This window comes from Rosa chinensis, chromosome 7 (genome assembly GCF_002994745.2).
Source record: "Rosa chinensis cultivar Old Blush chromosome 7, RchiOBHm-V2, whole genome shotgun sequence".
NCBI classification, from domain to species: Eukaryota; Viridiplantae; Streptophyta; class Magnoliopsida; order Rosales; family Rosaceae; genus Rosa; species Rosa chinensis.
In genome coordinates, this window is record NC_037094.1 from 14,288,810 (window position 1) to 14,310,342 (window position 21,533).

Below are 21,533 nucleotides of genomic sequence, written 5' to 3' on the forward strand. Positions count from 1 at the left end.
ATCAGTTACCTTTAGTTCAGGTACTGTCTGAAAAATTCTCCATACACACACGCACACACACACACACACAAACACACACACACACACACACACACACACACACACACACATATAAAAGTCTTGGATCTTCAATAATGATGATGTGGCACACTGAAGATTTCCAAATATATGTGCTGGGCCTTCTAGACATAAACTTGTAAAAGATGTTGCAGATTCCCGTCCAAGCTGAACTGCCTTTACTTAAATTGCCATAACTCCTTCTAGAAAAGTTGGAATTGCAAACCGTAAAATTCTTCAGAAACTAAACACATGGGGCTTTCCATGCATATAGGGTAGAGCTCCTAATTCCATTCAAGTAGTTCCCAGTAATTCAGTGAAGTTAGGTTCTAGACATGAACTTGTAAAAAGATGTTGCAGATTTTCGTTTAAGCTTAACTGCCTTTATTTAAATTGCTATAACTCATTCTAGAAAAGTCAAAATCACAAACCATAAAATTCTTCAGAAACTAGACACATGGAGCTTTCCGTGCATATAGGGTACATCTCCTAATTCCATCTGAGATGTTCCCAATAATTCAGCGAAGGTAGGTGTTCTGCACAACAGTTTCTGTGTTATTTATATAATATTTTTTGTTTGCGGGTTTTTATGGGCCTGGCCGGGCCCGATTTCAAACCCCTAAACCAAGCCAGACCCTCTACCCACTGGGCCGGGCCTATGGCGGGCTTTTTGATGAGGCCTAAATGTATACATAAGACATGCGCTAGGAACAGGACGTAGCCAAGATCTAGATTTGGGGTGGGCTAATTTAAGTCTTGCTTACAAGATTTTTTTTTTCTTTGTCGATAATAATTCGATAAATTTTGACACTAAATTTTAGATGAAAAACTAATGGAGAATGTTGTAAGTAAAGAAAAAAAAAGGGAGAACAAAATGTGGAAAAAAAAACAGACAAAATTTTCCTTTAAGAGAAGAAATTAAAAAAAAAAAAAAAAAATACTAATCGGAAAAACTAATAGAAAAGTTGTAACAAAAGAAGGGAAAAAAAAAGTACAACTGCAAGCGGTGGCTAGTTGGCTGATCGTGTCTAGAGCCATTTCCGGCTAGCAGCGGCGACTGGTTTGAAGGTGAGAGAGTGTCGAAGTGTCGTGCGGTGGATATGTGGTTTGAGCGCCATCTTCGTTGGTGACTTCTTGATTCTGGCCAAGTTGTTTTTTTGCAGGTTTGGATCCCGTGGCTCGGCAGTCTGTGCTTGATACCTAGGTTTGATTTGGTGTTGGTGGGGAAATTGGTGCCGATCGAGCACGTCGGCGATTTTGTAGTTGAGCGCGTCGGCGTGCAGGTATCGGGGTTGACGTCCTCAGGTGCCCTTGAATTGACGACGGAGGTGATTACTTGATCTACATTGTGGTGGAGATTGGTTCTTTTCCAATCAATCTTCTGTGCAGGTGATTAAGGCTTGCCAGAGAGAGATAGCGGAGATACTTGCTCCTAATTAGATTCATCTGATTTTGGTGTTCATTGTTAGAGGAAAAATGGTGTGGCGGAAAGGCAAGCCGCCAGAGGATCTGTTGCCGGCGGCGGAGGTGGTGGCCAAGCAACTTGATTGAGCTTCTTTTTATTTAGCTCGGATTTGGGCTTGGGCTGTTAGGCTAGGGCTAAATTCGAGTCAGCAGATTTCAAAGAGCAAGAAGACCAACCTGTTGCCGAGGTTGTTATCTACTATATTTTAATGGTTGCTATTAGACATTTGATGCAAGTCTTGTTTAGGTAGGCGTAATCTCTATGAGCTTTTCTAAGATGTTTCTAGTTGTTATTTGTACCACAATTGTGTGTCGGCAAATAGGACTAGACGAATGATTTTTCCTTAGGAAACGAGGTTGTACTTGCTTAGTTAGGCTTGCTTCATGTGAGCCTCACATTAGACTTTAATGAGTTTAGTTTGGCTTAGATAGGTTACCTGGGTTCTCGGATCTTCTTATGTAACATTCTTCCCCCTCTGCGAACCCTTTTTGGAATCCCATGTTTCTTACTCCATGTTTTCCTTCCCAAGAACACTAAAATGTTCCTCCCTCCGTTGTCTCTTTTGTCTAATATTTGCAACTTTTTACTTGTTTTTTGGTGTTAAAATTGAAAGACCCAATTGGAGATAGCCGAGTAATTATATCAACTTTAATGTGTTGTTGAGTTTTTGTGCTTATGGTATTGGTGATTTGACTGCTGGGTTTGTAATTCTTCATCTTTGTTGGGTTTAATTAAACATATGGGTATTATTGGAAAATTGCTGAGTGTAAAAAATTTGCTGGGTATATATTTAGATATTTGTTGGGTACATTTAGAAAGACCCTTAATAGCTTGAAAATCACTCAACCAAAGGTAACATAACAAATTCTATGTTACACATAATCGCACACGGAGACAGACGCCAAGCTGATTGCTTGATTAGAGGAAGCAATCACTCACTTTTTTTTTAGGGCAATGGAAGATATATCTATTAATATAAATCATACGACCTCTTTTGGTTAACCTAGAGGGATCCGAAGAACCTCATATTACATATCAATGCTCAATTATTAAAAGACTAAATTCTGAAAAAACGGAACATCCAAAAACCTAAAATCTAAAAGGAAAATGCAAGGAAGTAAAACGCGGAAAAGATAAAAAAAACCCCTACTCCTATACAACTCTAAATCCAAGCAACTGTCTTGATACCTAAGACCCCCATGGTGTACATATCTACTCATCAAGTCAGCAAGCAGCTCCGACCTAGAAACTGTATAGGGCTAAGAGCAGGATATGCCACTCCCCAAAGGGCCTAGATCAAACCCAACCCAAGTGGGGGAGAGAAAGGAATTTGGGCTAGCTCTAGGCCCATCCCACCATACTGCATCATTACAGCCCAGAAAGGCTAATGCAAGGCCCCAATTCCAACCCCTCATCTCCACCACCCAAGTCGGCCAGATTTGAACCCTCAGAGGGGCAACTCCTACCCCTCACCCCTTCAGCGGCCACCAGTTGCCTTCCACCATCAAGACAGCTGGAAAAAAACCCCACCTTAGGTCCAAACTAGATAAGGAGACACCTCGGCTACAACAAAAGCATTGCCAAATTGAAGATCATAGTCGCATACCTCCTCCACACAAAGACACTGACCCGCTCCAATTGAAAGCACCACCTTCACAGGAAAACAACAGCCTTCGCAAGCCTGATGTTGACCACAGCCGCCGACCTCGAGCTTATCCCCAAAAGATCTAAACCAGACTCGTTTCTGAACAAATCACCACCATCTCATTCGAGATCGAAGTATCATCCTCCCTTGTTTGGAAGAATGGCGTTGGAGCGCCCTACTGCTAGTCAAAACCATGAGGTGCCGCCGCACTACTCATGAAACCTAGGTTTAGGCTTGGGTTATGTGGTCTTCTCAAAATAAGCAATCACTCACTTTAATTAGTCTAGAATTACTAACAATTAATCAAGTTTCATTTTAATTAATTACAAATCTTTTTTATTCAAAAAGAAAAATTACAAATCTTTTAAGTCAAACCTTCGGCAAATGAAGGGGGAAATTTTATTTTTATTTTTTTTGGCTAATGAAGGAAGAGGGAAACTAGCTAAAAGTCCTCAAGACAGTAACCATCATCTAGAATCATTCGTTATATTAAATAGAAATCTTGTTTGGCTCCTGAATAAAAATTACTGCCCAAATAATTAGTCAACTTTTGACAAAAAAGAGAGAGAGAAATTGTCTACATGTATAACTTTTGTTTTTTGGGTCAATTCAACATGTATAACTTCTATAGGAATTTTCAACTCCAAACACCATATATTTAACACACTTCTAGTCATATTTCATAATTGCCAGAAACTACAAGCTCTTCACCTCCTTGTTTCATTTATCCTAGCTAGAGATTACAACCCACAAAGGCATTAGAACCGAAGCCGAGAGATTTCCTTTTCACATATCTCAGGGAGAGAAGAGATGGCTGAGAAGTCCGACCATGAGATGACTTATCCTTTAACCCCATTTGATGGTTACGAGCGAATTGATGGAGAGTCTTTTGTATCCAGAGATGAGCTCCAACGCAAGAAGAGAATGAAATTGTTTATCTATATTGCAATCTTCGTTGTGTTTCAGACCATAGTCATCACCATACTTGCTCTCACCGTCATGCAAGCTCACGTGCCCAGGGCCCTGTTGAACAAAATCGACGTCCAAACCCTCAACTATAACCCTGCAACACCTTCATTCAACATGAGCTTCACAACCGAAATCTGGATCAAGAACATAAATTGGGGCCCTTTTAAGTTTGGTTCAGGCATAGTTCAATTTTTTTACCAAGGTACTAAAAATTCTAAAATTATTGTTCCTATTGGGGAAGCTGTTATTCCAAGCGGCAAGGTTAAAATGCGTTCGACCAAGAAGATCAATGTCGAGGTGAGATTGAATTCCGATGGATTGCAAAGTCACAGTTCGGATCTCAGAAGTGAATTGAACAGAGGGGTGATATATCTTAGGAGTGGGGTTCAATTGCAAGGACATCTCTATTTGATGTATATATTGAAGAAATCCAAGTATGCTGTAATGGACTGTGAACCCGATTTTGATTTATCTACTAAGACAGTCACTATCGCTCATATGCATATTGATTAGCAGGCTAATTATGGCCTTTTTTGCCCGTTTGGTAGCTATCTTTGTTTTCTCACGGTGTACTGGTGAAGTTGCATGAAGCTCCATTTTTTGTAATATATATAATTTGCTCTTTGGACCTATCTAAATTTTTGTCAAAATTTAATTCTTATTTTAACCCTCTATTATAGTTAAAAAAAAAAAAGAATATATAGAATGAATATCATTGATACGTAAGAGTCATTATTCTAAAAATACTACATTCCCTCGCAATTGTTTTTAGCCAATTGACAAATATGAATCATAGAGTTTTTATTTTTTATTTTTTTTTATTCAAAATTTGTGATGCTCTTCATAACTCCATAGCCATGAGAAATTAAAGAGGAAAAAAAGAACGAGTAAAGAGCATATTACATCACTTGAGATATGCAGGTCGTTTTAAATTATGCAAGAACCCATAAATTTTTGTGGGTTTTTGGGTTGAGAACGTAGCCTCCAGCTTGGCCCTTCTTCTGTACTCCAACACAATTGTACTTGTAGTTCTCAATTAAATACTCTACTGTATGCCTATATTTATCCCTTTTGATTAAACTGTCGATGACCCTTCATGCCATGTATAGAGTTTAGACTTTAAAGTAGTGTGGTCATATATTAATCCTTCCTCTCCTCTCTATGTATACAGTTCCTAATGGACAAAGATAAAAAAAATTGATGTTCAAAGGAACTGCATGTATCATAGTAGGAGGTATAAAAAAAAAAAGTAAAATACAAACAAGGACAAAATAGGAAGTTTGTTGAAAAAAATTGGGATGGGAGGTCCAAAGAGCAAATTAGGAGGTTCAACTAGAACCGCCAATAGATTTATTGAATTAGAAAGATATCAAAAAAGAAAGATATGTTAGGTCCATTGATCTAACTTTTAATTAGAAATAGGTATTTAATTAAGGGTCCGGATCATGGCAGATCATATTTTACACATGTTGTGAGCCTTTAGATTTACAAACGTTCAGTGGTCTGGATTTATTGTTTGAATGATATCAACACAACACCAAATGATGTGGAAAATAACATGGCATTTCACATTTTAAATCTAAATAATGTAATAGAATAAACTAATCTTTATTAAAAGACAAAAAAAAAATCAAAATTTGGGATATACTTTTTTTGAATCAAAAGAGGTCATCCATTAATGGAGTTTAGCAAGCGCTAAGGGTACGTTGTCAGAAAGAGACGTTAACATAGTACACCAAATTAACATATTCTAAATTAGAACAAGCTAACTACCCAGCACACCTAACTTTTGAAGATAAGCTCACAAACATGAACCTAAAACTCCGAAGCAAACTAAAAAAAATCAACGCAGTCCCAAGTTTATGCGACAAAAACTAAAATTAAATGGTACTCGAAGTAGAGGTGGCTAGAGGAAGGACTTTCGCCCTCCACCACCTCAGCTGCTTCTCTCTCATAGCACATTCTTCTTGAAAAGTTAAAATTTTAGGATTGATATCAGTCTTCAGTCCAGTGGTGAGATTGATATCAAGAAGCCCAGCTACGTCAAGATCCACCATGACCCTGCTATCGCAGACCTCATGCCTGAGCAGAAAAACCTTGCCAGGAGACTGAAGTACACCACTGCTGGCAGCATATACAGGTGCAAATCGAAATCCACCACAATTATCGATAGTTGGAGGAGAGAACCTACCGTCATCCTTGTCCTCCATACTACGAAACTCGTGCGACGAAAATCTAGCACGATTCCTCCTTGTATCTGCAGCTGATCGTCGCACCGTGGACAACTCAAAGACCAAACACTAAAAAGACTGTACATGATTAAAAGAAAAAGAAAAAAAAAGAATGTTGTAGGAAAATATGATTCGAGAGAATTGTGAGAGAAATTGTGTGTTCTATTATTGATAATAAGAGCCCTTTATATAGAGATTTACAGAGTACATACAAGGTAATAGAATCTGAATATAACTAGGAAATCTATAACCTTCTCCTATTACAACTCTAGAAAATAAACCCTAGTTTGAAGAGGCACACTAGGATTCAACATCCTTTAACACTCCCCCTTGTGCCGCTCAAACTTGGTGATGACGGTTTGATCATTGCCTCGCTAAAAACCTTGCCAGATAACAAAAACTCAGTGGGATAAAAATAACCCTGGTCGAAGGACAAAAAGAACACAACACGTCCTTCACTCTTCAAGATTGAACATGTAAACATCATCCTCCCTCTGATGTCGACATCTCCCCCTAATTGCTACAATCATGGGAGTTCGGATAACTTTCTCAATCCGATACTCTTTACATGTTTCTCGAAGGTGGGTTTAGGTAACGACTTAGTAAATAAGTCTGCTACATTATCCTCTTATCCGATTTGATTTACTTCAATCTTTAGAAGTAATTGTTGTTGCTGATTGTAAAAGAACTTAGGCTATATATGATTGGTGTTGTTGCCCTTGATGAAACCTAATTTCATTTTCTCAATACATGCTGCATCATCTTCATAAATGCATGTAGGTTCATCTGTGGTAGACTTTAAGCCACAAGTTCCTCGAATATGTTTAATTACAGATCTTAGCCATATGCATTCACGCACAGTTTCATGTAGAGTAATAATCTCCGCATGATTCGAGGAAGTAGCAACGAGGGTCTGTTTTGTAGACCTCTAAGATATCACAGTGCTTCCCATGATAAAGACATAACCCGTTTGGGAGCGACATTTGTGAGGGTCAGAGAGAGACCCTACATCAGCAAAACCCATCAAGACATCGTTGTCATTTTGATGGAGGGGAGGAGGAGTAGGATGCTGGCCACTACGGGTAGTGGCGCCAACACCTACATCACGGAAATTGGCGTTTTTCCTTATGGGGTCCGATCCCAAACTTCAGTTATTTTTCTTCTCTCTGTAGGGATAAAATATGCATATATGAATTGTACCTTTTAAGTATCGAAATATTGTCTTTACACCAGTTCAATGGCGGCGTGTTGGCGTGGAGCTATGTCGAGCTAACAAGTTCACTGCAAAGGAGATGTCCGGTCTTGTGCATTGAGCTAAGTATAAAAATGAGCCTATTGCACTTAGGTAGGGCACTTCTGCCTCTAACAACTCTTCGTCCTCATCCTTTGGATGAAACGGATCTTTTCCGGGCTCAAGACTTCAGCCAATCATAGGAGTACTCGCAGACTTTGCTTTATCTTCATTAAAGCGCCTTAGTAATTTCTGAGTGTACCCTGACTGATGGATCATAATCCCATCACTACGGTGCTCGATTTCTAATCCGAGACAAAACCGTGTCTTCCTAAGATCTTTCATCTCAAATTCGCATTTCAAGTATTTAGCAGTTTCTCTTAACTCATCTAGAGTTCCAATTAGGTTCATGTCATCGACATAAACTGCTACAATTGCAAATCTGGAACTTGTCCTTTTAATAAACATGCATGGGCATATTTCGTTGTTTACATATATCTTCCCAATCAAGTAGTCACTTAGACGGTTATACCACATTCGTCCGGATTATTTTAATCTATATAGTGAGCGTTTGAATCTTATAGAAAACGTGCTTCGTGGTTTAGAGCCACTTGATTTGGGTAATTAAAGTCCATCTGGAACCTTCATATATATCTCTGAGTCTAGATCCTCATAGAGATATGCTGTAACCACATCCATAAGCTGCATGTCAAGTTTTTCAGAAACTACCAAACTGACAAGGTAGCGGAACGTTATAACGTTCATTACGGGAGAATATGTCTCATCGTAATCGATTCCAGGGCGTTGTGAGAAACCTTGGGCCACAAGGCGGGCTTTGTATCTAACAACCTCATTTTTCTCATTACACTTTCTAACAAAGACCCATTTATGGCCAACAAGCTTTATACTTGGGGATGTCAGCGTTATAGGCCCAAATACCTGTCTCTTTGTTAGTGAATCCAATTTAGCCTGGATCACATCTTTCCATTTTGGCCAATCCGCTCTTCATTGACATTCTTCAACAGAGCGAGGTTCGGTATCATCATGTTCTATGATTCCTTGAGCAATAGAATATGCAAACGCATTATCAAGGATAATAGAGTTTCTCTTCAATGTCTCATGTACACTAGTGTAATTCATGGAGATCTTTGTATTCTCTGGAATTGGTTCTGACATTGGAGTGTCCCCCAATGATGTCCCTTGGACATAACCATAATCCGGAATCTCTTCATGAGACAAATTATCTATATCGATGATTAATGATCTTTTCGCGCCAAACTCTCTTTCTTTCTTGGGCGAGAATCCATCGAACTTTTGGGCCTCCCTCGCTTTCATGTAGGGTGGCTAGCATTAGCCACAGAGCCATCTCCACTAGGGACACCGCCATCTCCCCTATATATGGCGCCATCTCCCCTAGATATGGCGTCATATCCTCCACTTTTGGGGATATCAATCCTTGCAGGCACGTTTGCAGTAGGTATATGTGATCTCGTCACTTTGGCGATATCAGAAAACACATTAGGCATCGAATCTGCTACGTTCTGAAGATCGAGATTCTCTGCACTTCAATTTCAAACTGTGCGGTTCGGGGATCAAGATGAGACAGAGTTGGGACAGACCACAACAATTCTTGTCGTTCCTTTTGAACATTAGTGTTCTTATCTCCTCCTAACGACCAGAAAACTGTCTCATCAAAGTGACAATCAGCAAATCTAGTGGTAAAGAGATCGCCTGTCAAGGGTTCTAAATAACTGATGATCGTTGGAGAGTCATATCCAACATAAATGCCTAATCGTTTTTGTGGTCTCATTTTGGTGGGCTGTGGCGGCGCTATTGGCACATAAACTGCACACCCAAATATGCGTAAGTGTGAGACATCAGGTTCATATCCAGTAACTAGCTGGGACGCAGAAAAAGGTTGAGTGGCAGTAGGTCTCAGATGAATAAGCATTGCTGTATGCAATATTCCATAACCCCAAGCAGAAACAGGGAGATTGGTGCGCATAACCAATGCTCTAGCAACCATTTGAAGTCTTTTAATGGCGGCTTCTGCGAGGCCATTTTGGGTGTGAATATGATAAACAGGATGTTCAACCTCAATCTCGATGGACATGCAATAATCCTAAATTTTTTTTGATGTAAACTCCCCAGCATTGTCAAGACGTATTGACCTAATAGGGTTATCAGGGTGGTGAGCCCGTAATTTAATGATTTGTGCTAGGAGTTTAGAAAATGCAACATTTCTGGTGTACAAGAGCATGACATGTGACCAGAGTGTCGATGCATCAACCAACACCATAAAATATCAAAATGGTCTGCACGATGGTTGAATAGTTCCACAAATATCACCTTGGATTCTTTGTAAGAATGATATATTTTCTTTAGTGTTTTTAGCATAGGATGGTTTAGATCATAACTTTGCTAAAGAGTAGGCTTTGGAAAACGAAAGATAAGCTTTAGAAGCAGAAAATTGGGTCAAGGAGGCAGTGTTGGCGTCAAAGCCAACCTTGGGCTGCAGGGGGTAGGCGGCTCCGGCCAATGACGGCTGGTTTTGCATAGGAATGGTGCCATGTGGCATCAATGCCCTTCCTTGGACCGAATTTTGGTTTTGACTTCTTTTCATTTTGAAAAATGAATGTTCGTGTGAAGTCTTTAGTATACGGATCATCATATCATGACCTAGGTGTCCCAAACGGTCATGCCAAAGCCTATATGTGTTAGAATCCCATAAGTCATCTCTCATGACATGGTTGGATTCAATGATTCGGATAGTGGTTGCATACAACCCACTGGAGCGGCACATAAGTTTCTCTACTTGTTTATGACTGTAGTCATTAGAGGTGATGCAAATGAACTTTTGTCCATTCTCACAATGTGTTTCCACATGAAAACTATTTGCTCTTATATCTTTGAAACTCAATAGGGTCCTTCCGGCCCTAGGAGCATATAAAGCTTCGGTGACATTAATATTTGTGCCATTTGGCAAGATAAAATGGGCTGGTCCTCTACCATGAATCAATTTAGATGATCCAGCCATAGTAGTCACAAAAGATCGAGTATACATCATCCATCGAAAAAGTTGCCTATTTCGAAGAATAGTATGTGTAGTTGCACTATCCACGGAGCATTCTAGCTCTACGGGAAACATATTGTTGATTTGGGGCTTGAGAACACACACGTATTGATGCAGCGGCACTAGGGCAGCAGCGCAAAACAGTAACAACAGTAGCAAAGCAGCAAAACAGTAACAGTAGCAGGAAAACAGCAACAACAACAACAACAACAACAACAGTAGCAAAACAACAACGGCAGCGGTAGAAAACAGTAGCAGTAGCAGGCAGCGAAAAGCACACGGGTGCTCAGGGGCTGCAGGGGCAGCGCACGGTATGGCTAGCTAGGGCTAGGAACTTGTGGCAGTTTGTGGTGAAGGAAGTTTCGGGTTTAGGGTTTTTAGGTTTTTGGTTTTTAGGGCTAGGGTTAGGGCTCGTGCTGTTAACGTGTTGTAGGAAAATATGATTCGAGAGAATTGTGTGTCCTATTATTAATAATAGGAGTCTTTATATAGGTATTTACAGAGTACATAGAAGGTAATAGAATCTGAATATAACTAGAAAATCTAGAACCTTCTCCTATTACAACTCTAGAAAATAAACCCTAATTTGAAGAGGCACACTAGGATTCAACATCCTTCAACAATGAAGAAGAATAGCAGAGAACAAGAACGAGAAAAAAAACAAACACTAAAAGAAAAAAAAAAAAAAAGGAAGAGCAGAAGAACAAACGCCAAACCCTTAACAAAAGATCGTCTTCTCCAACTCTAGACTCTCATCTGTATCCTCCCAAGACTGTTATTTTGTGATTGTTCTTATGCGCGACTTTGAGAAGTGTTGCAACATCCAAGTACCAGAGGTGAAACTCACTGAAGACGCTTTTGAAGAAGCTCTAAAATTAGCCGGTTTGATCGATGCATGTAAAGTAGTGAACCAAATTTCCACTCTGTATTGTGATGTGTACCTCAATAATAAACGAATTGAATTTTTGTAACTTAGTTATTGTGGAACAAGTAGAACAAGTTTTGTAACACTTCATCCATCATGTGTAATAACCTTTATAAAACAAGTTAAACTAAATTGTGGAGAGAAATACCCCTTGAACCAAATTGTGAAATAGTAAAATAACAAAGAACATTGTAGGTACACAACAAATTTACATTCAGGCATCATACATAGAAAAAGGAATAACGCAATAAAACAAATCAAGATCCAACTAGCTAGTTTTGATCATTGCCAAATCTAAAGCGCGGTAATAACTGCTTATTAGCTTGGTTCTGATATTATTTGCACTGCAGAGCTTGAATTGCCTTTCTAGACAAGTCAAACACAATAGCGCAGTCCATTTGGGCGGACTTATTTTTCTTGGTCACCGCCATAATTTCCACCTTTCCAGACAACTTGGCTTGGCTACTCAACGTCAACACCCCACTCTTCAATTCACTACCAAGATCAGAACTGCTTGGCAATGCTTTGGAATTCAAACTCACCGTGACACCAATCTTCTTGGTCGAACGCATTCTAGCCTTGCTCTTCGGAATCACAACTTGCCCCACAGGCACGCCTTGGTACGAAAAAGTTGCAGTGCTTGCATCAAACTTAAAGGGACCCCAGTTCGGGTTCTTAACCCTAATTTGGGTGGTGAAGCTTGCATCAAAAGAAGGTGTTGCAGGGACGGAGTTGAGACTTTGAATGTTGATGGCGCCCAATCTCACCTTAGGGGTCTTAACTTTCATCACCATGAGACCAAACACAGTCAAAATTATAATCTGAAACACAATGAAAATACCAATATATTTGTACAATTTCATTCTCTTCTCACGCTTGATCTCATCCTGGAATTGGAAAGTGGTCGACTGATCTTCACCATTTCTCGGCTGCTGTTGAACCGGTGCTGGTTGCGTATGATTGTACTTCTCAGCCATTTTCTCTCACTTTTTGGGTTTGCTTGCACTCAAAGATGGATTACGAAGTTTAGGAGTTGTGCATTTGTGATAATGTTAGTAATGCCTATTTATAGTAGTGTTATCAGAAAGGAATAATAGGTGAGTTCTTCATGGAAACAAAGAGGTAGGGGACCATTTTATATATTTTTTTCCATGGAGATACAAACACGCCTAAAGGAGATTCTTGACTTCTAGATGGATATAAAGATGAAAAAGTACTGTTATTTATGTATAGAAGGTTAGATTACATCCAAGTAGGACCACACCATATATACTTTGTCTCTCCAGCTAGGTGAAGTATGTGATGATCATAAAGCTGAACTCATCGATCACGTGAAGAATACGTACAGAGTGTATACACATGAGTAAAGGATATAGTTTCTTAAGGGACATTCTTTTTAACAGAAAAATAAATGAGTATTTAGCTCCACAGTCACTGATATTCTGATATAGCTTCTTCTTTTTTTTTGAAAAGGATATAGTTTCTTATAAGACAAGAATTCTTGCTATTATAGAAATAAAATCATACAAAATCAAGAAATTAAATAATACAGTACGTAGTGGCCTCTGTGGTGTAAACATTTAAAGTAAATATCATTTGCAGGTATATCTATACAACAAATCCAAGGCTTCAATTCTGACAATGGAAAAGGAATACGTACAAAAAGTAATAGATGGTCTGATCACTTGCATTGTAAACTTTTGACAGTCTTTGTGGTCAAATCAAAAGCTATGGTGCAGTCCATTGCGGCAGACTTCTTCTTCTTCATTATGAGCATCAATTCAACCTTTCCAGTCAGTTTGGCTTGGCTGGTTAGCGTCAAGATCCCACTGTTTAATGCACTGCCAAGAGTAGAACTGCTTGGCATTCCATCCGTATTCAAGCTCACTGAAACTGATGCAGAGAGGATGGCGGGCATTCCATCCGTATTCAAGCTCACTGAAACTGATGCAGAGAGGATGGCGGCTCAATTTGAACAACAGTTAGACCGTGCTAAAGGAGGAAAACGAAAAGTGACTAGTAGACAGGAAACAGCTCGGTGTCTGATTGGGACGTACCTTACCTTTCCGGAAAGGGAATCGCGCCAGAAACAAGACTCATCGCTATGCCATGAGCTGTAGCATTTTTCGGCCTTTCGGGATCGTTTAGGGCCTCAAAACGGCATTTTTCTATTTTACCCGTTTTTGGTTTTCTTAGTTATTTTTGGATTGTTTTCGTTTTTATCCATGGGCCTTAGGGTTTCGTTGTTAGTCGCCCTAGGGTACTTTTCTCTTATTTATGCGGCTGCAGAACGCATCTTTCATCTTTTAATCAATATAATAGAGATTTTCTCTTTTATCTCTGGTGGACTCCAGAATCTTTTGCTTAGGTTTATTGCTGGTAAACCTAGTTATCAATCCGACTGCGTCAGAAACACTGATCTTCTTTGTGGAACGCATTCCAGCCTTGCTTTTGGGAATAGAAACCTGTCCCACTGCCACGCCTTGGTAAACAAATGTTGCGGTGCTTGCATCAAACTTATAAGGACCCCAGTTTGTGTTCTTCACCCTAATCTGGGTGGTGAAGCTTGTGTCAAATGAAGGTGTTGCAGGGACAGAGTTGAGGCTTTGGACATTGATTTCACCCAATCTGACCTTAGGGGTCTTCACTTTCATTACAGTAAGACCAAAAACGGTCATGACTATGATTTGAAAAACAATGAAGATACCAATGTACATGAACAATTTCATTCTCTTTTGGCGTTTGAGCTCGTCTTCAGATACCAAAGATTCTCCATCACTTCTTGTGTAACCATTTGCAAGGGCCAGAGGATAAGCCTGGTTGGTCCTGTCAGACATCACCTAGTAGAATCGAAAAGAAAAATCTCTCTGCTTTTGTGGGTTTATTTTTAAAGGATGTATGAACTATGAAACAATGGAGTGAAGGGAGCTGTTTGTGGTGATGATGGACTGGAAGAGTAGAAGGGTGTGTGTATATATAGTGTTTGGAGTATGGACACCTTTCATTAAGTTAAATTAAGGGAATGAGCTTCCTAGAACATGTAGGCCGGCTTGGCTGAAGTATTTTATTGCAGACATCAAACGCGTCCAAAGCTGGGAATTATGGACCTCTAGATGATCAATGACTTTGGTTAGGCTTTTGCTATCAGATGGACTTCTAGACCAAACTTTTAAGATGAGAAGTGAGAACGTGTGTGGGACCTATTTTAATTGTATACCATACTTTATAGACATATTGGAGGCCGATGAGAAGTATAGAATAATAATAGATAGCTATTCTATTCTAGAGATAACTAGGCAAAAGGCCCGCGCGTTGCTGCGGGAGCTATGAATATTATTCATTGATTTGATCCAATATTAAAACAAACTGTGAAACTATTCATTACAAACTTTTGTCCTCTCTTTTCTTTGTACCTCTAATTTTTTATTCATTACAAAAAGATAAAACACCAAACAGTGGAGCAATTTTTACAATCGAGCAATTCTAGGAGTTTTGTGTTGCAACTTCGTATTATGAACTTCCTTTTCAGCAATTTGAGCAGCTTTTCTTTTCAGCTAGGCTGCAATGACATTTGTATTCACATAGCTCAATTCAACTTTATTTTCTTTAGAACTCATTCATTACGTTATGTACATCCTACCTCATAACAGTAATAGAATTTATGCCGGCAGAAGTCCTGCAGAATCAGATATGTACCCAAATGAGATATGCACCTATTTGACGTGATAGAAGAATTTATTAGTGATGGATATAACAATTGAAGAGGCTTTCATATATGAAGTTAGGCATATATCTTAACCAACAAAGGGAAATCAAGTCAGTATGAATCTTTAACAATTGCAAACACAAAGAAGTTGCCTCACATAAGTGATCAATTTTTTTTATTCAAACCTCTATCTGGAAGTGATTTTTGTATTTGCTGAACTTATATATATGTGTAAATGGTGAGGACAATTGGTGCATGACTTGAAACTGAAAAGTAGATGATCAAGTCGTGATGAAGAAAAAAGGGAATGCAGGACACTGATACTGGAAATGAATTTCAGTGTAAAGGTGCAGAAGGAATGTGAATTAGCTTAAAAAATTATAGGTAACAGAATCAAATTTATTAAGTGGATAAGAAATCATCTAAATTTATGTTCTCGAGTACTTTAGATATTAAATGAAAGTATTGAGGGCATATATTTATGTGTGAGAGGAACAAAGATAAACCAAAGTATGAACAAAGATGCCAAGAATAGAATGGATAAAAGAAATAGACAGAAGATTATATCAACAAACAAACTGTTAACATCAACTCCATTAAAGTATCAGATTCCATTAAATTTCGGTGATTTAATTTAGGTTGGTGATATAAATTTTTGATGTGACAGCAACAAAATTGCAATACAGAGAAATAGCTAAAGGAATCACTGATCATACTAACCTCGCAGCAGAATCCTCAACTCTTCAAACGTCTTTCAAACTTTTTGAATATATGCAGCCTCCAAGCTCCAACTACACAGAAAACAATGAATTAAGTTTTCAATTTGTAAAGATAGATAAAAAAAAGAAAAGAAACCCCAAATGGAATTCATCTACTCAAACAATTTGACATAATCTGACATAGTTCATATGCATATATCTCAGGCATATAGTTCAATCAATTACAACAGTGCATTGCATAGGAGTGTTTATATAAGAAGTCAGGCACATCCCAACAATAACTTTAACACAAAGTTTCTGTGACCCCCAAAAAAAATAATAATAAATAAATAAATAAGTAAAAAATTAAAAATGACGACAACAATAATCAATGAGTAGATAACATATAACAACATCTTACCATATACATTATACATTATTCTGAAATGCAAGCTTATATGAAAAATTTATCTAACACTACTGTAAACAGCTCCAAATAAACCAAAGGATACCTAAACAATGAAAAAGAAATAACAAAAATAGTATCTTTAGATGTAAAGCCTTTTCTATTTGCTTTTATTGACTTTTCTTTTCTCAGATTATCAGCAGAATACAATAACATCAAACAAACAAAAAAAACTCACCCCTAGAATACAACTGATCTGAGAGATAAATCACTTGAAAGACCAACAATAACAATATGCAAAACCTGCAACCAAAATCAATGACAACCCAATTAGACATTTAGATGCACATCTTAGCAGCCTTGTAATTCAAGCATTTCAGTAGAATTAAATCAATCAGTTCACAGAATTTCATAGAAAGACTGAAGTAATTCCAAGTATCTATCTTTATTCTCTACTGTTAATCAATAGATCACAGACAGTGACCAAGTACAAATTCTCTTCGTCCCTTTTTTTTTTTCCGTCTCCTCTCCTTTTCTCTTCGTCCGCAGAACCCAAATGGTTTTGCCCTATGAAAACCCAAAAGTTACTATTATGCAAACTATAATAGGAAATCAATTATACACAATCGCTCACTGAATCAAATATGCTTAAACTTGTTGTGCCAGATAACCCAATTGTATAAAATTAGCAGAAATCAAAGAGCAAAAAGTACCTAATTGAAATCAAGACTGAAACTTTAGCGTAGAATCCAATCCAAATTACGAACCCATAAACTACATGAGAAGAATCAACGAAATCTACTTACAGGAGACTTGTCCTTTGGACCTCAACACTGATCGCAAGCCTGAAAACTCTTCTCTGCAAATGCCGTAACCTTAATCAGTTTTCCCATGTAGTTAATTGAAATGAGAAAGGGATCAATTGGGTAATTGGGTTGAGCAGTGATGGATGAAAATCAAAGACGATTGAAGATCGAAGACCTGTTCGCGCTCTCTCGCTCCCACTCTCCCTTTCTTCGGAGCTAACACGTATAGCAACAGTCGGTGCTACAGAGAAAGCACATGTGGAGGGGTAAATAGCAGGCAGAGGCCAAGGATAAAATGGTCATGGAACTATTCATTCATTTTGTCGCTTCTGAATGAACAGTAAAAGTGTAGTTTAGCTTTCGTATATTTAGAATTACATATAAGTGCATGCTTCAAAGCATGCACTAAGTCACTATACTAAAGTATAGGGAATCATATTCAAGCATGCATTGACCAAATCCTAGAATAACAGGTATCTACAACAGAAGACTTTGCCTAAACGCAAAAAAAAAAAAAAAGATATACTAAGGTCCTCTTAGGCTTTGGTAAAAATAAGGTCTTCATGGAATTCTCGAAAACTAGTAAAAAACTTTATACCAGACATATATGTTTTGGTTACATTTTAGGATTTATCAGTATGTTCCCTTTGAACTCACTAACCAATGGATTGCCAAAACTTTCTAATCCTGGTAGCCAATTAACCGGAAAGGTGGAATTGATGCTGAATAGCCATGCTAAATTAACCAGAAAGGTGGAATTGAAGCTTATAATGAGGAAGAAGAAGTCTTGCACAGTGAACTGCATCATAAGATTTGATATGTACACATGGATGGTCCATACTTTCGAATGCAAGTGATATATCAGATAAGCTACTTCAGTGAGTGCTAGAGAGTAGAATAGCTGGCACTTTATAAAATGGCTAAACTTGGCGATCCAACATAATTTTTAATTCTTTTCATTAATTTCTTTTTTCTCTCTGAAACTTGTACTTGAGCTATATATTATTTCATGTTTTTATTTTTTCCCTCTTTTGAACTATATCACCTGCCACATCTTGAACCAGAAGAAATAGGAGATCTACCAAAGGTAGTCTGAGAAAAAGAGGAGGAATTTCTTGCAAGAAATCTAGCACACTGTATGCATCAAATCAGGCATTTTGCCTTAAGGGTAGACTGGATCATTAATATTCAAGAGAATTCTTGTTTTAATGTTGCTAGAGACATTGACCAATATATCAAGGCTTTCATTAATTCATTTGGTGCATGACATTGAACCAAGGAGAGTGACACAGAGTTTTTATGCTAATGGCTAGTCAGTCTGGTCCAGAAATCATTGACCCTGTAGGATCATTTTTCCGATCTGATTCTCGATACAATGTCTTTCATAAACGCATTCAATATCGGGATATGTGATTACATTACTATGTATCAGACTTCAAACTAAATGATACAGACTCTGACTCTCATTTTTTGTAGTTTTGGTTAACAGAAGGACTTCTCTTGATCAGTATAGTAAAGTATATATATGCTAGTCAGGACTCTATTTAAGCATCAGTCTATATATTTTATAGCACTGATATAGACTCATTACTTAAAAAATTACAATCAATTTCATTTTTGTTTAAGGAAAAAGAGATTCGAGAGAAATTGTAGAGAGAATTGTGTGTAATATTATTAAAAATAGGAGCCCTATATATAGGGATTACAAAGTACTAGTTCTAATGTTACAAGGAATACCAATCCGTGTAGGATTGGGAAATCTAGAACCTTCTCTCCTATTGCTATTCCTAGTTTGATAAGGCACACTAAATCGATATTCCTTCAACACTCCCCCTTGTGCCGCGCAAACTTGGTGGTGACGCTTCATTCGTTGCCTCGTTAAAAACCTTGCCAGGTAACAAAAACCCTGTGGGACAAAAATAACCCTGGTCGAAGGACAAAAAGAGCACAACACGTCCTTCACTCTTCGAGATCGAACATGTAGACATCATAACTCCCCCTGATGTCGATATCTCCCCTTGATTGTTACAATCGTGGGAGTTCAGATAACTTTCTTAATCCGATGCTCCTTACATGTTTCTCGAAGGTGGATTTAGGTAACGACTTAGTGAATAAGTCCGCTACATTATCCTCTGATCGGATTTGATTAACTTCAATCTTTAGAAGTGCTTGTTGTTGCTGATTATAAAAGAATTTAGGCGATATATGCTTGCTGTTGTCACCCTTGATGAAACCTAACTTCATTTGCTCAATACAAGCTGCATTATCCTCATAAATGCATGTAGGTTCATCTGTGGTAGACTTCAAACCACAACTTCCTTGAATATGTCTAATTACAGACCTTAGCCATATGCATTCACGCACGGCTTCATGTAGAGCAATAATCTCTGCATGATTTGAGGAAGTAGCAACAAGGGTCTGTTTCGTAGACCTCTAAGATATCGCAGTGCTTCCCATGGTAAAGACATAACCCGTTTGGGAGCGACCTTTGTGAGGGTCAGAGAGGTACCCTGCATCAGCAAAACCCATCAAGACATCATTGTCATTTTGATGGAGGGGGATAGGGTGAGGCCGGCCACCCCTGGTGGTGGTGACGGCGTTAGTGGCAACATGGCCGGCCACCTTGTCATGGTGGACGGTGGCTCCATGCCTAATGGGGTCCGATCCCATTCTTCCGTCATTCCTCTTCTCTCTGTAGGGATAAAATAGGCCCATATCAATCGTACCTCTTAGCTATCGAAAGATTGTCTTTACACCAATCCAATGACAACGTGTTGGCGCAGAGCTATGTCTAGCTAACAAGTTCACTGCAAATGAGATGTCTGGTCTTGTGCATTGAGCTAAGTACAATAATGCGCCTATTGTACTTAAATAGGGCACTTCTGCCTCTAATAGCTCTTCGTCCTCATCCTTTGGACGAAACGGATCTTTTCCTGGCTCAAGACTACGACCGATCATGGGAGTACTCACAGGCTTTGCTTTATCTTCATTAAAGCGCCTTAGAATTTTCTGAGTATATGCAGACTGATGGATCAAAATCCCATCACTACGGTGCTCGAGTTCTAAACCGAGACAAAACCGTGTTTTCCCAAGATCTTTCATCTCAAATTCGGATTTCAAATATTTAGCAGTTTCCTTTAATATATCATCTAGAGTTCCAATTAGGTTCATGTCATCGACATAAACTGCTACGATTGCAAATCCGGAACTTGTTCTTTTATTGAACACACATGGGCATATTTCATTATTAATATATCCCTTCCCAATCAAGTAGTCACTTAGACGGTTATACTACATCCATCTGGATTGTTTTAATCCATATAGTGAGCGTTTTAATCTTATTGAAAACGCGCTCCGTAGTTTAGAGCCAATTGATTTGGGTAATTGAAGTCCATCTGGAACCTTCATATATATCAATGAATCTAGATCCCCATAAAGATATGCTGTAACCACATCCATAAGCTGCATGTCAAGTTTTTTAGAAACTACCAAACTGACAAGGTAGCGGAACGTTATAACGTCCATTACTGGAGAATATGTGTCCTCGTAGTCGATTCCAGGGCATTGTGAGAAACCTTGCGCCACTAGGCGGGCTTTATATCTAACCACCTCATTTTTCTCATTACGCCTTCTAACAAAGACCCATTTATGGCCAACAGGTTTCACATCTGGGGGTGTCTGCGTTATAGGCCCAAATACCTGTCTCTTTGCTAGTGAGTCCAATTCAGCCTGGATCGCATCTTTCCATTTAGGCCAATCCGCTCTTCGTTGACATTCTTCGACAGAGCGAGGTTCGATATCATCATATTCTATAATTCCTTTTGCAACATGATATGCAAATGCATCATCAATTGCCATAGAATTTCTATCCATCATCTCATGTACACTAGTGTAATTCATGGAGATCTCTCTATTCTCTGGAGTTGGTTCTGACATTGGAGCGTCCCCCAATGATGTCTCTTGGACATAACCATAATCCGGAATGTTCTCATGAGATGGATTATTTACATCGATGATTAATGGATTATTTTGTGCCAAACTCGCTTTGTTTCTTGGGCGAGAATCCATTGAACCTATGGGTCTCCCGCGCTTCCTGGCGGGAGCTGTGGGCCTAGCGACAACGTCACTACCACTGTGGACGTTGGCGCCATGCTCAAGTTCCCTTGAGGTGGCGTCATGTCCACTAATTTTAGGGACATCAATCCTTGCAGGCACGTTTGCAGCAGGTAAGTGTGATCTCGTCACTTTAGCGATATCAGAAAACGCATCAGGCATCGATTCTGCTACGTTCTGAAGATCGAGAATTCTCCGCACTTCAATT

The 21,533-nt window shown here is 38.8% G+C and overlaps 3 protein-coding genes and 1 long non-coding RNA gene across 4 annotated transcripts; 1 reads left to right on the top strand and 3 right to left on the bottom strand.

Annotated features, from left to right (window-relative positions):
* The first annotated feature begins 3,977 nt into the window (after positions 1-3,977).
* Positions 3,978-4,649, top strand: LOC112177448 (late embryogenesis abundant protein At1g64065-like). Its single transcript, XM_024315736.1, has one exon. The coding sequence runs from the start codon at positions 3,978-3,980 to the stop codon at positions 4,647-4,649; it is 672 nt and encodes a 223-aa protein (XP_024171504.1).
* A 7,282-nt stretch (positions 4,650-11,931) lies between these two features.
* Positions 11,932-12,573, bottom strand: LOC112177449 (late embryogenesis abundant protein At1g64065). The gene has a single exon (XM_024315737.1). It carries the CDS (start codon positions 12,571-12,573, stop codon positions 11,932-11,934), a length of 642 nt encoding a protein of 213 aa, XP_024171505.1.
* A 651-nt stretch (positions 12,574-13,224) lies between these two features.
* On the bottom strand, positions 13,225-14,551 carry LOC112179607. The gene is made up of 2 exons (XM_024318070.2): positions 14,010-14,551; positions 13,225-13,489 (listed from the first exon to the last, which is right to left on the bottom strand). The coding sequence occupies exons 1-2, from the start codon at positions 14,431-14,433 to the stop codon at positions 13,278-13,280; spliced, it is 636 nt and encodes a 211-aa protein (XP_024173838.1). The 5' UTR covers positions 14,434-14,551; the 3' UTR covers positions 13,225-13,277.
* Positions 14,552-16,925: 2,374 nt separating this feature from the next.
* On the bottom strand, positions 16,926-17,453 carry LOC112175490. The gene is made up of 2 exons (XR_005802662.1): positions 17,213-17,453; positions 16,926-16,973 (listed from the first exon to the last, which is right to left on the bottom strand). It is a non-coding gene; the product is annotated as an uncharacterized LOC112175490 (long non-coding RNA).
* Between the last annotated feature and the right edge of the window lie 4,080 nt (positions 17,454-21,533).

Bases quoted from the DNA above. Each gene is read 5' to 3' on its own strand.
- LOC112177448 (XM_024315736.1), top strand. From the start codon at position 3,978: ATGGCTGAGAAGTCCGACCATGAGATGACTTATCCTTTAACCCCATTT.
- LOC112177449 (XM_024315737.1), bottom strand. From the start codon at position 12,573: ATGGCTGAGAAGTACAATCATACGCAACCAGCACCGGTTCAACAGCAG.
- LOC112179607 (XM_024318070.2), bottom strand. From the start codon at position 14,433: ATGTCTGACAGGACCAACCAGGCTTATCCTCTGGCCCTTGCAAATGGT. The intron at 13,490-14,009 runs TTTCTGACGCAG...TCTCTGCATCAG, and splicing joins TTCCACAAAGAAGATCAGTG to TTTCAGTGAGCTTGAATACG.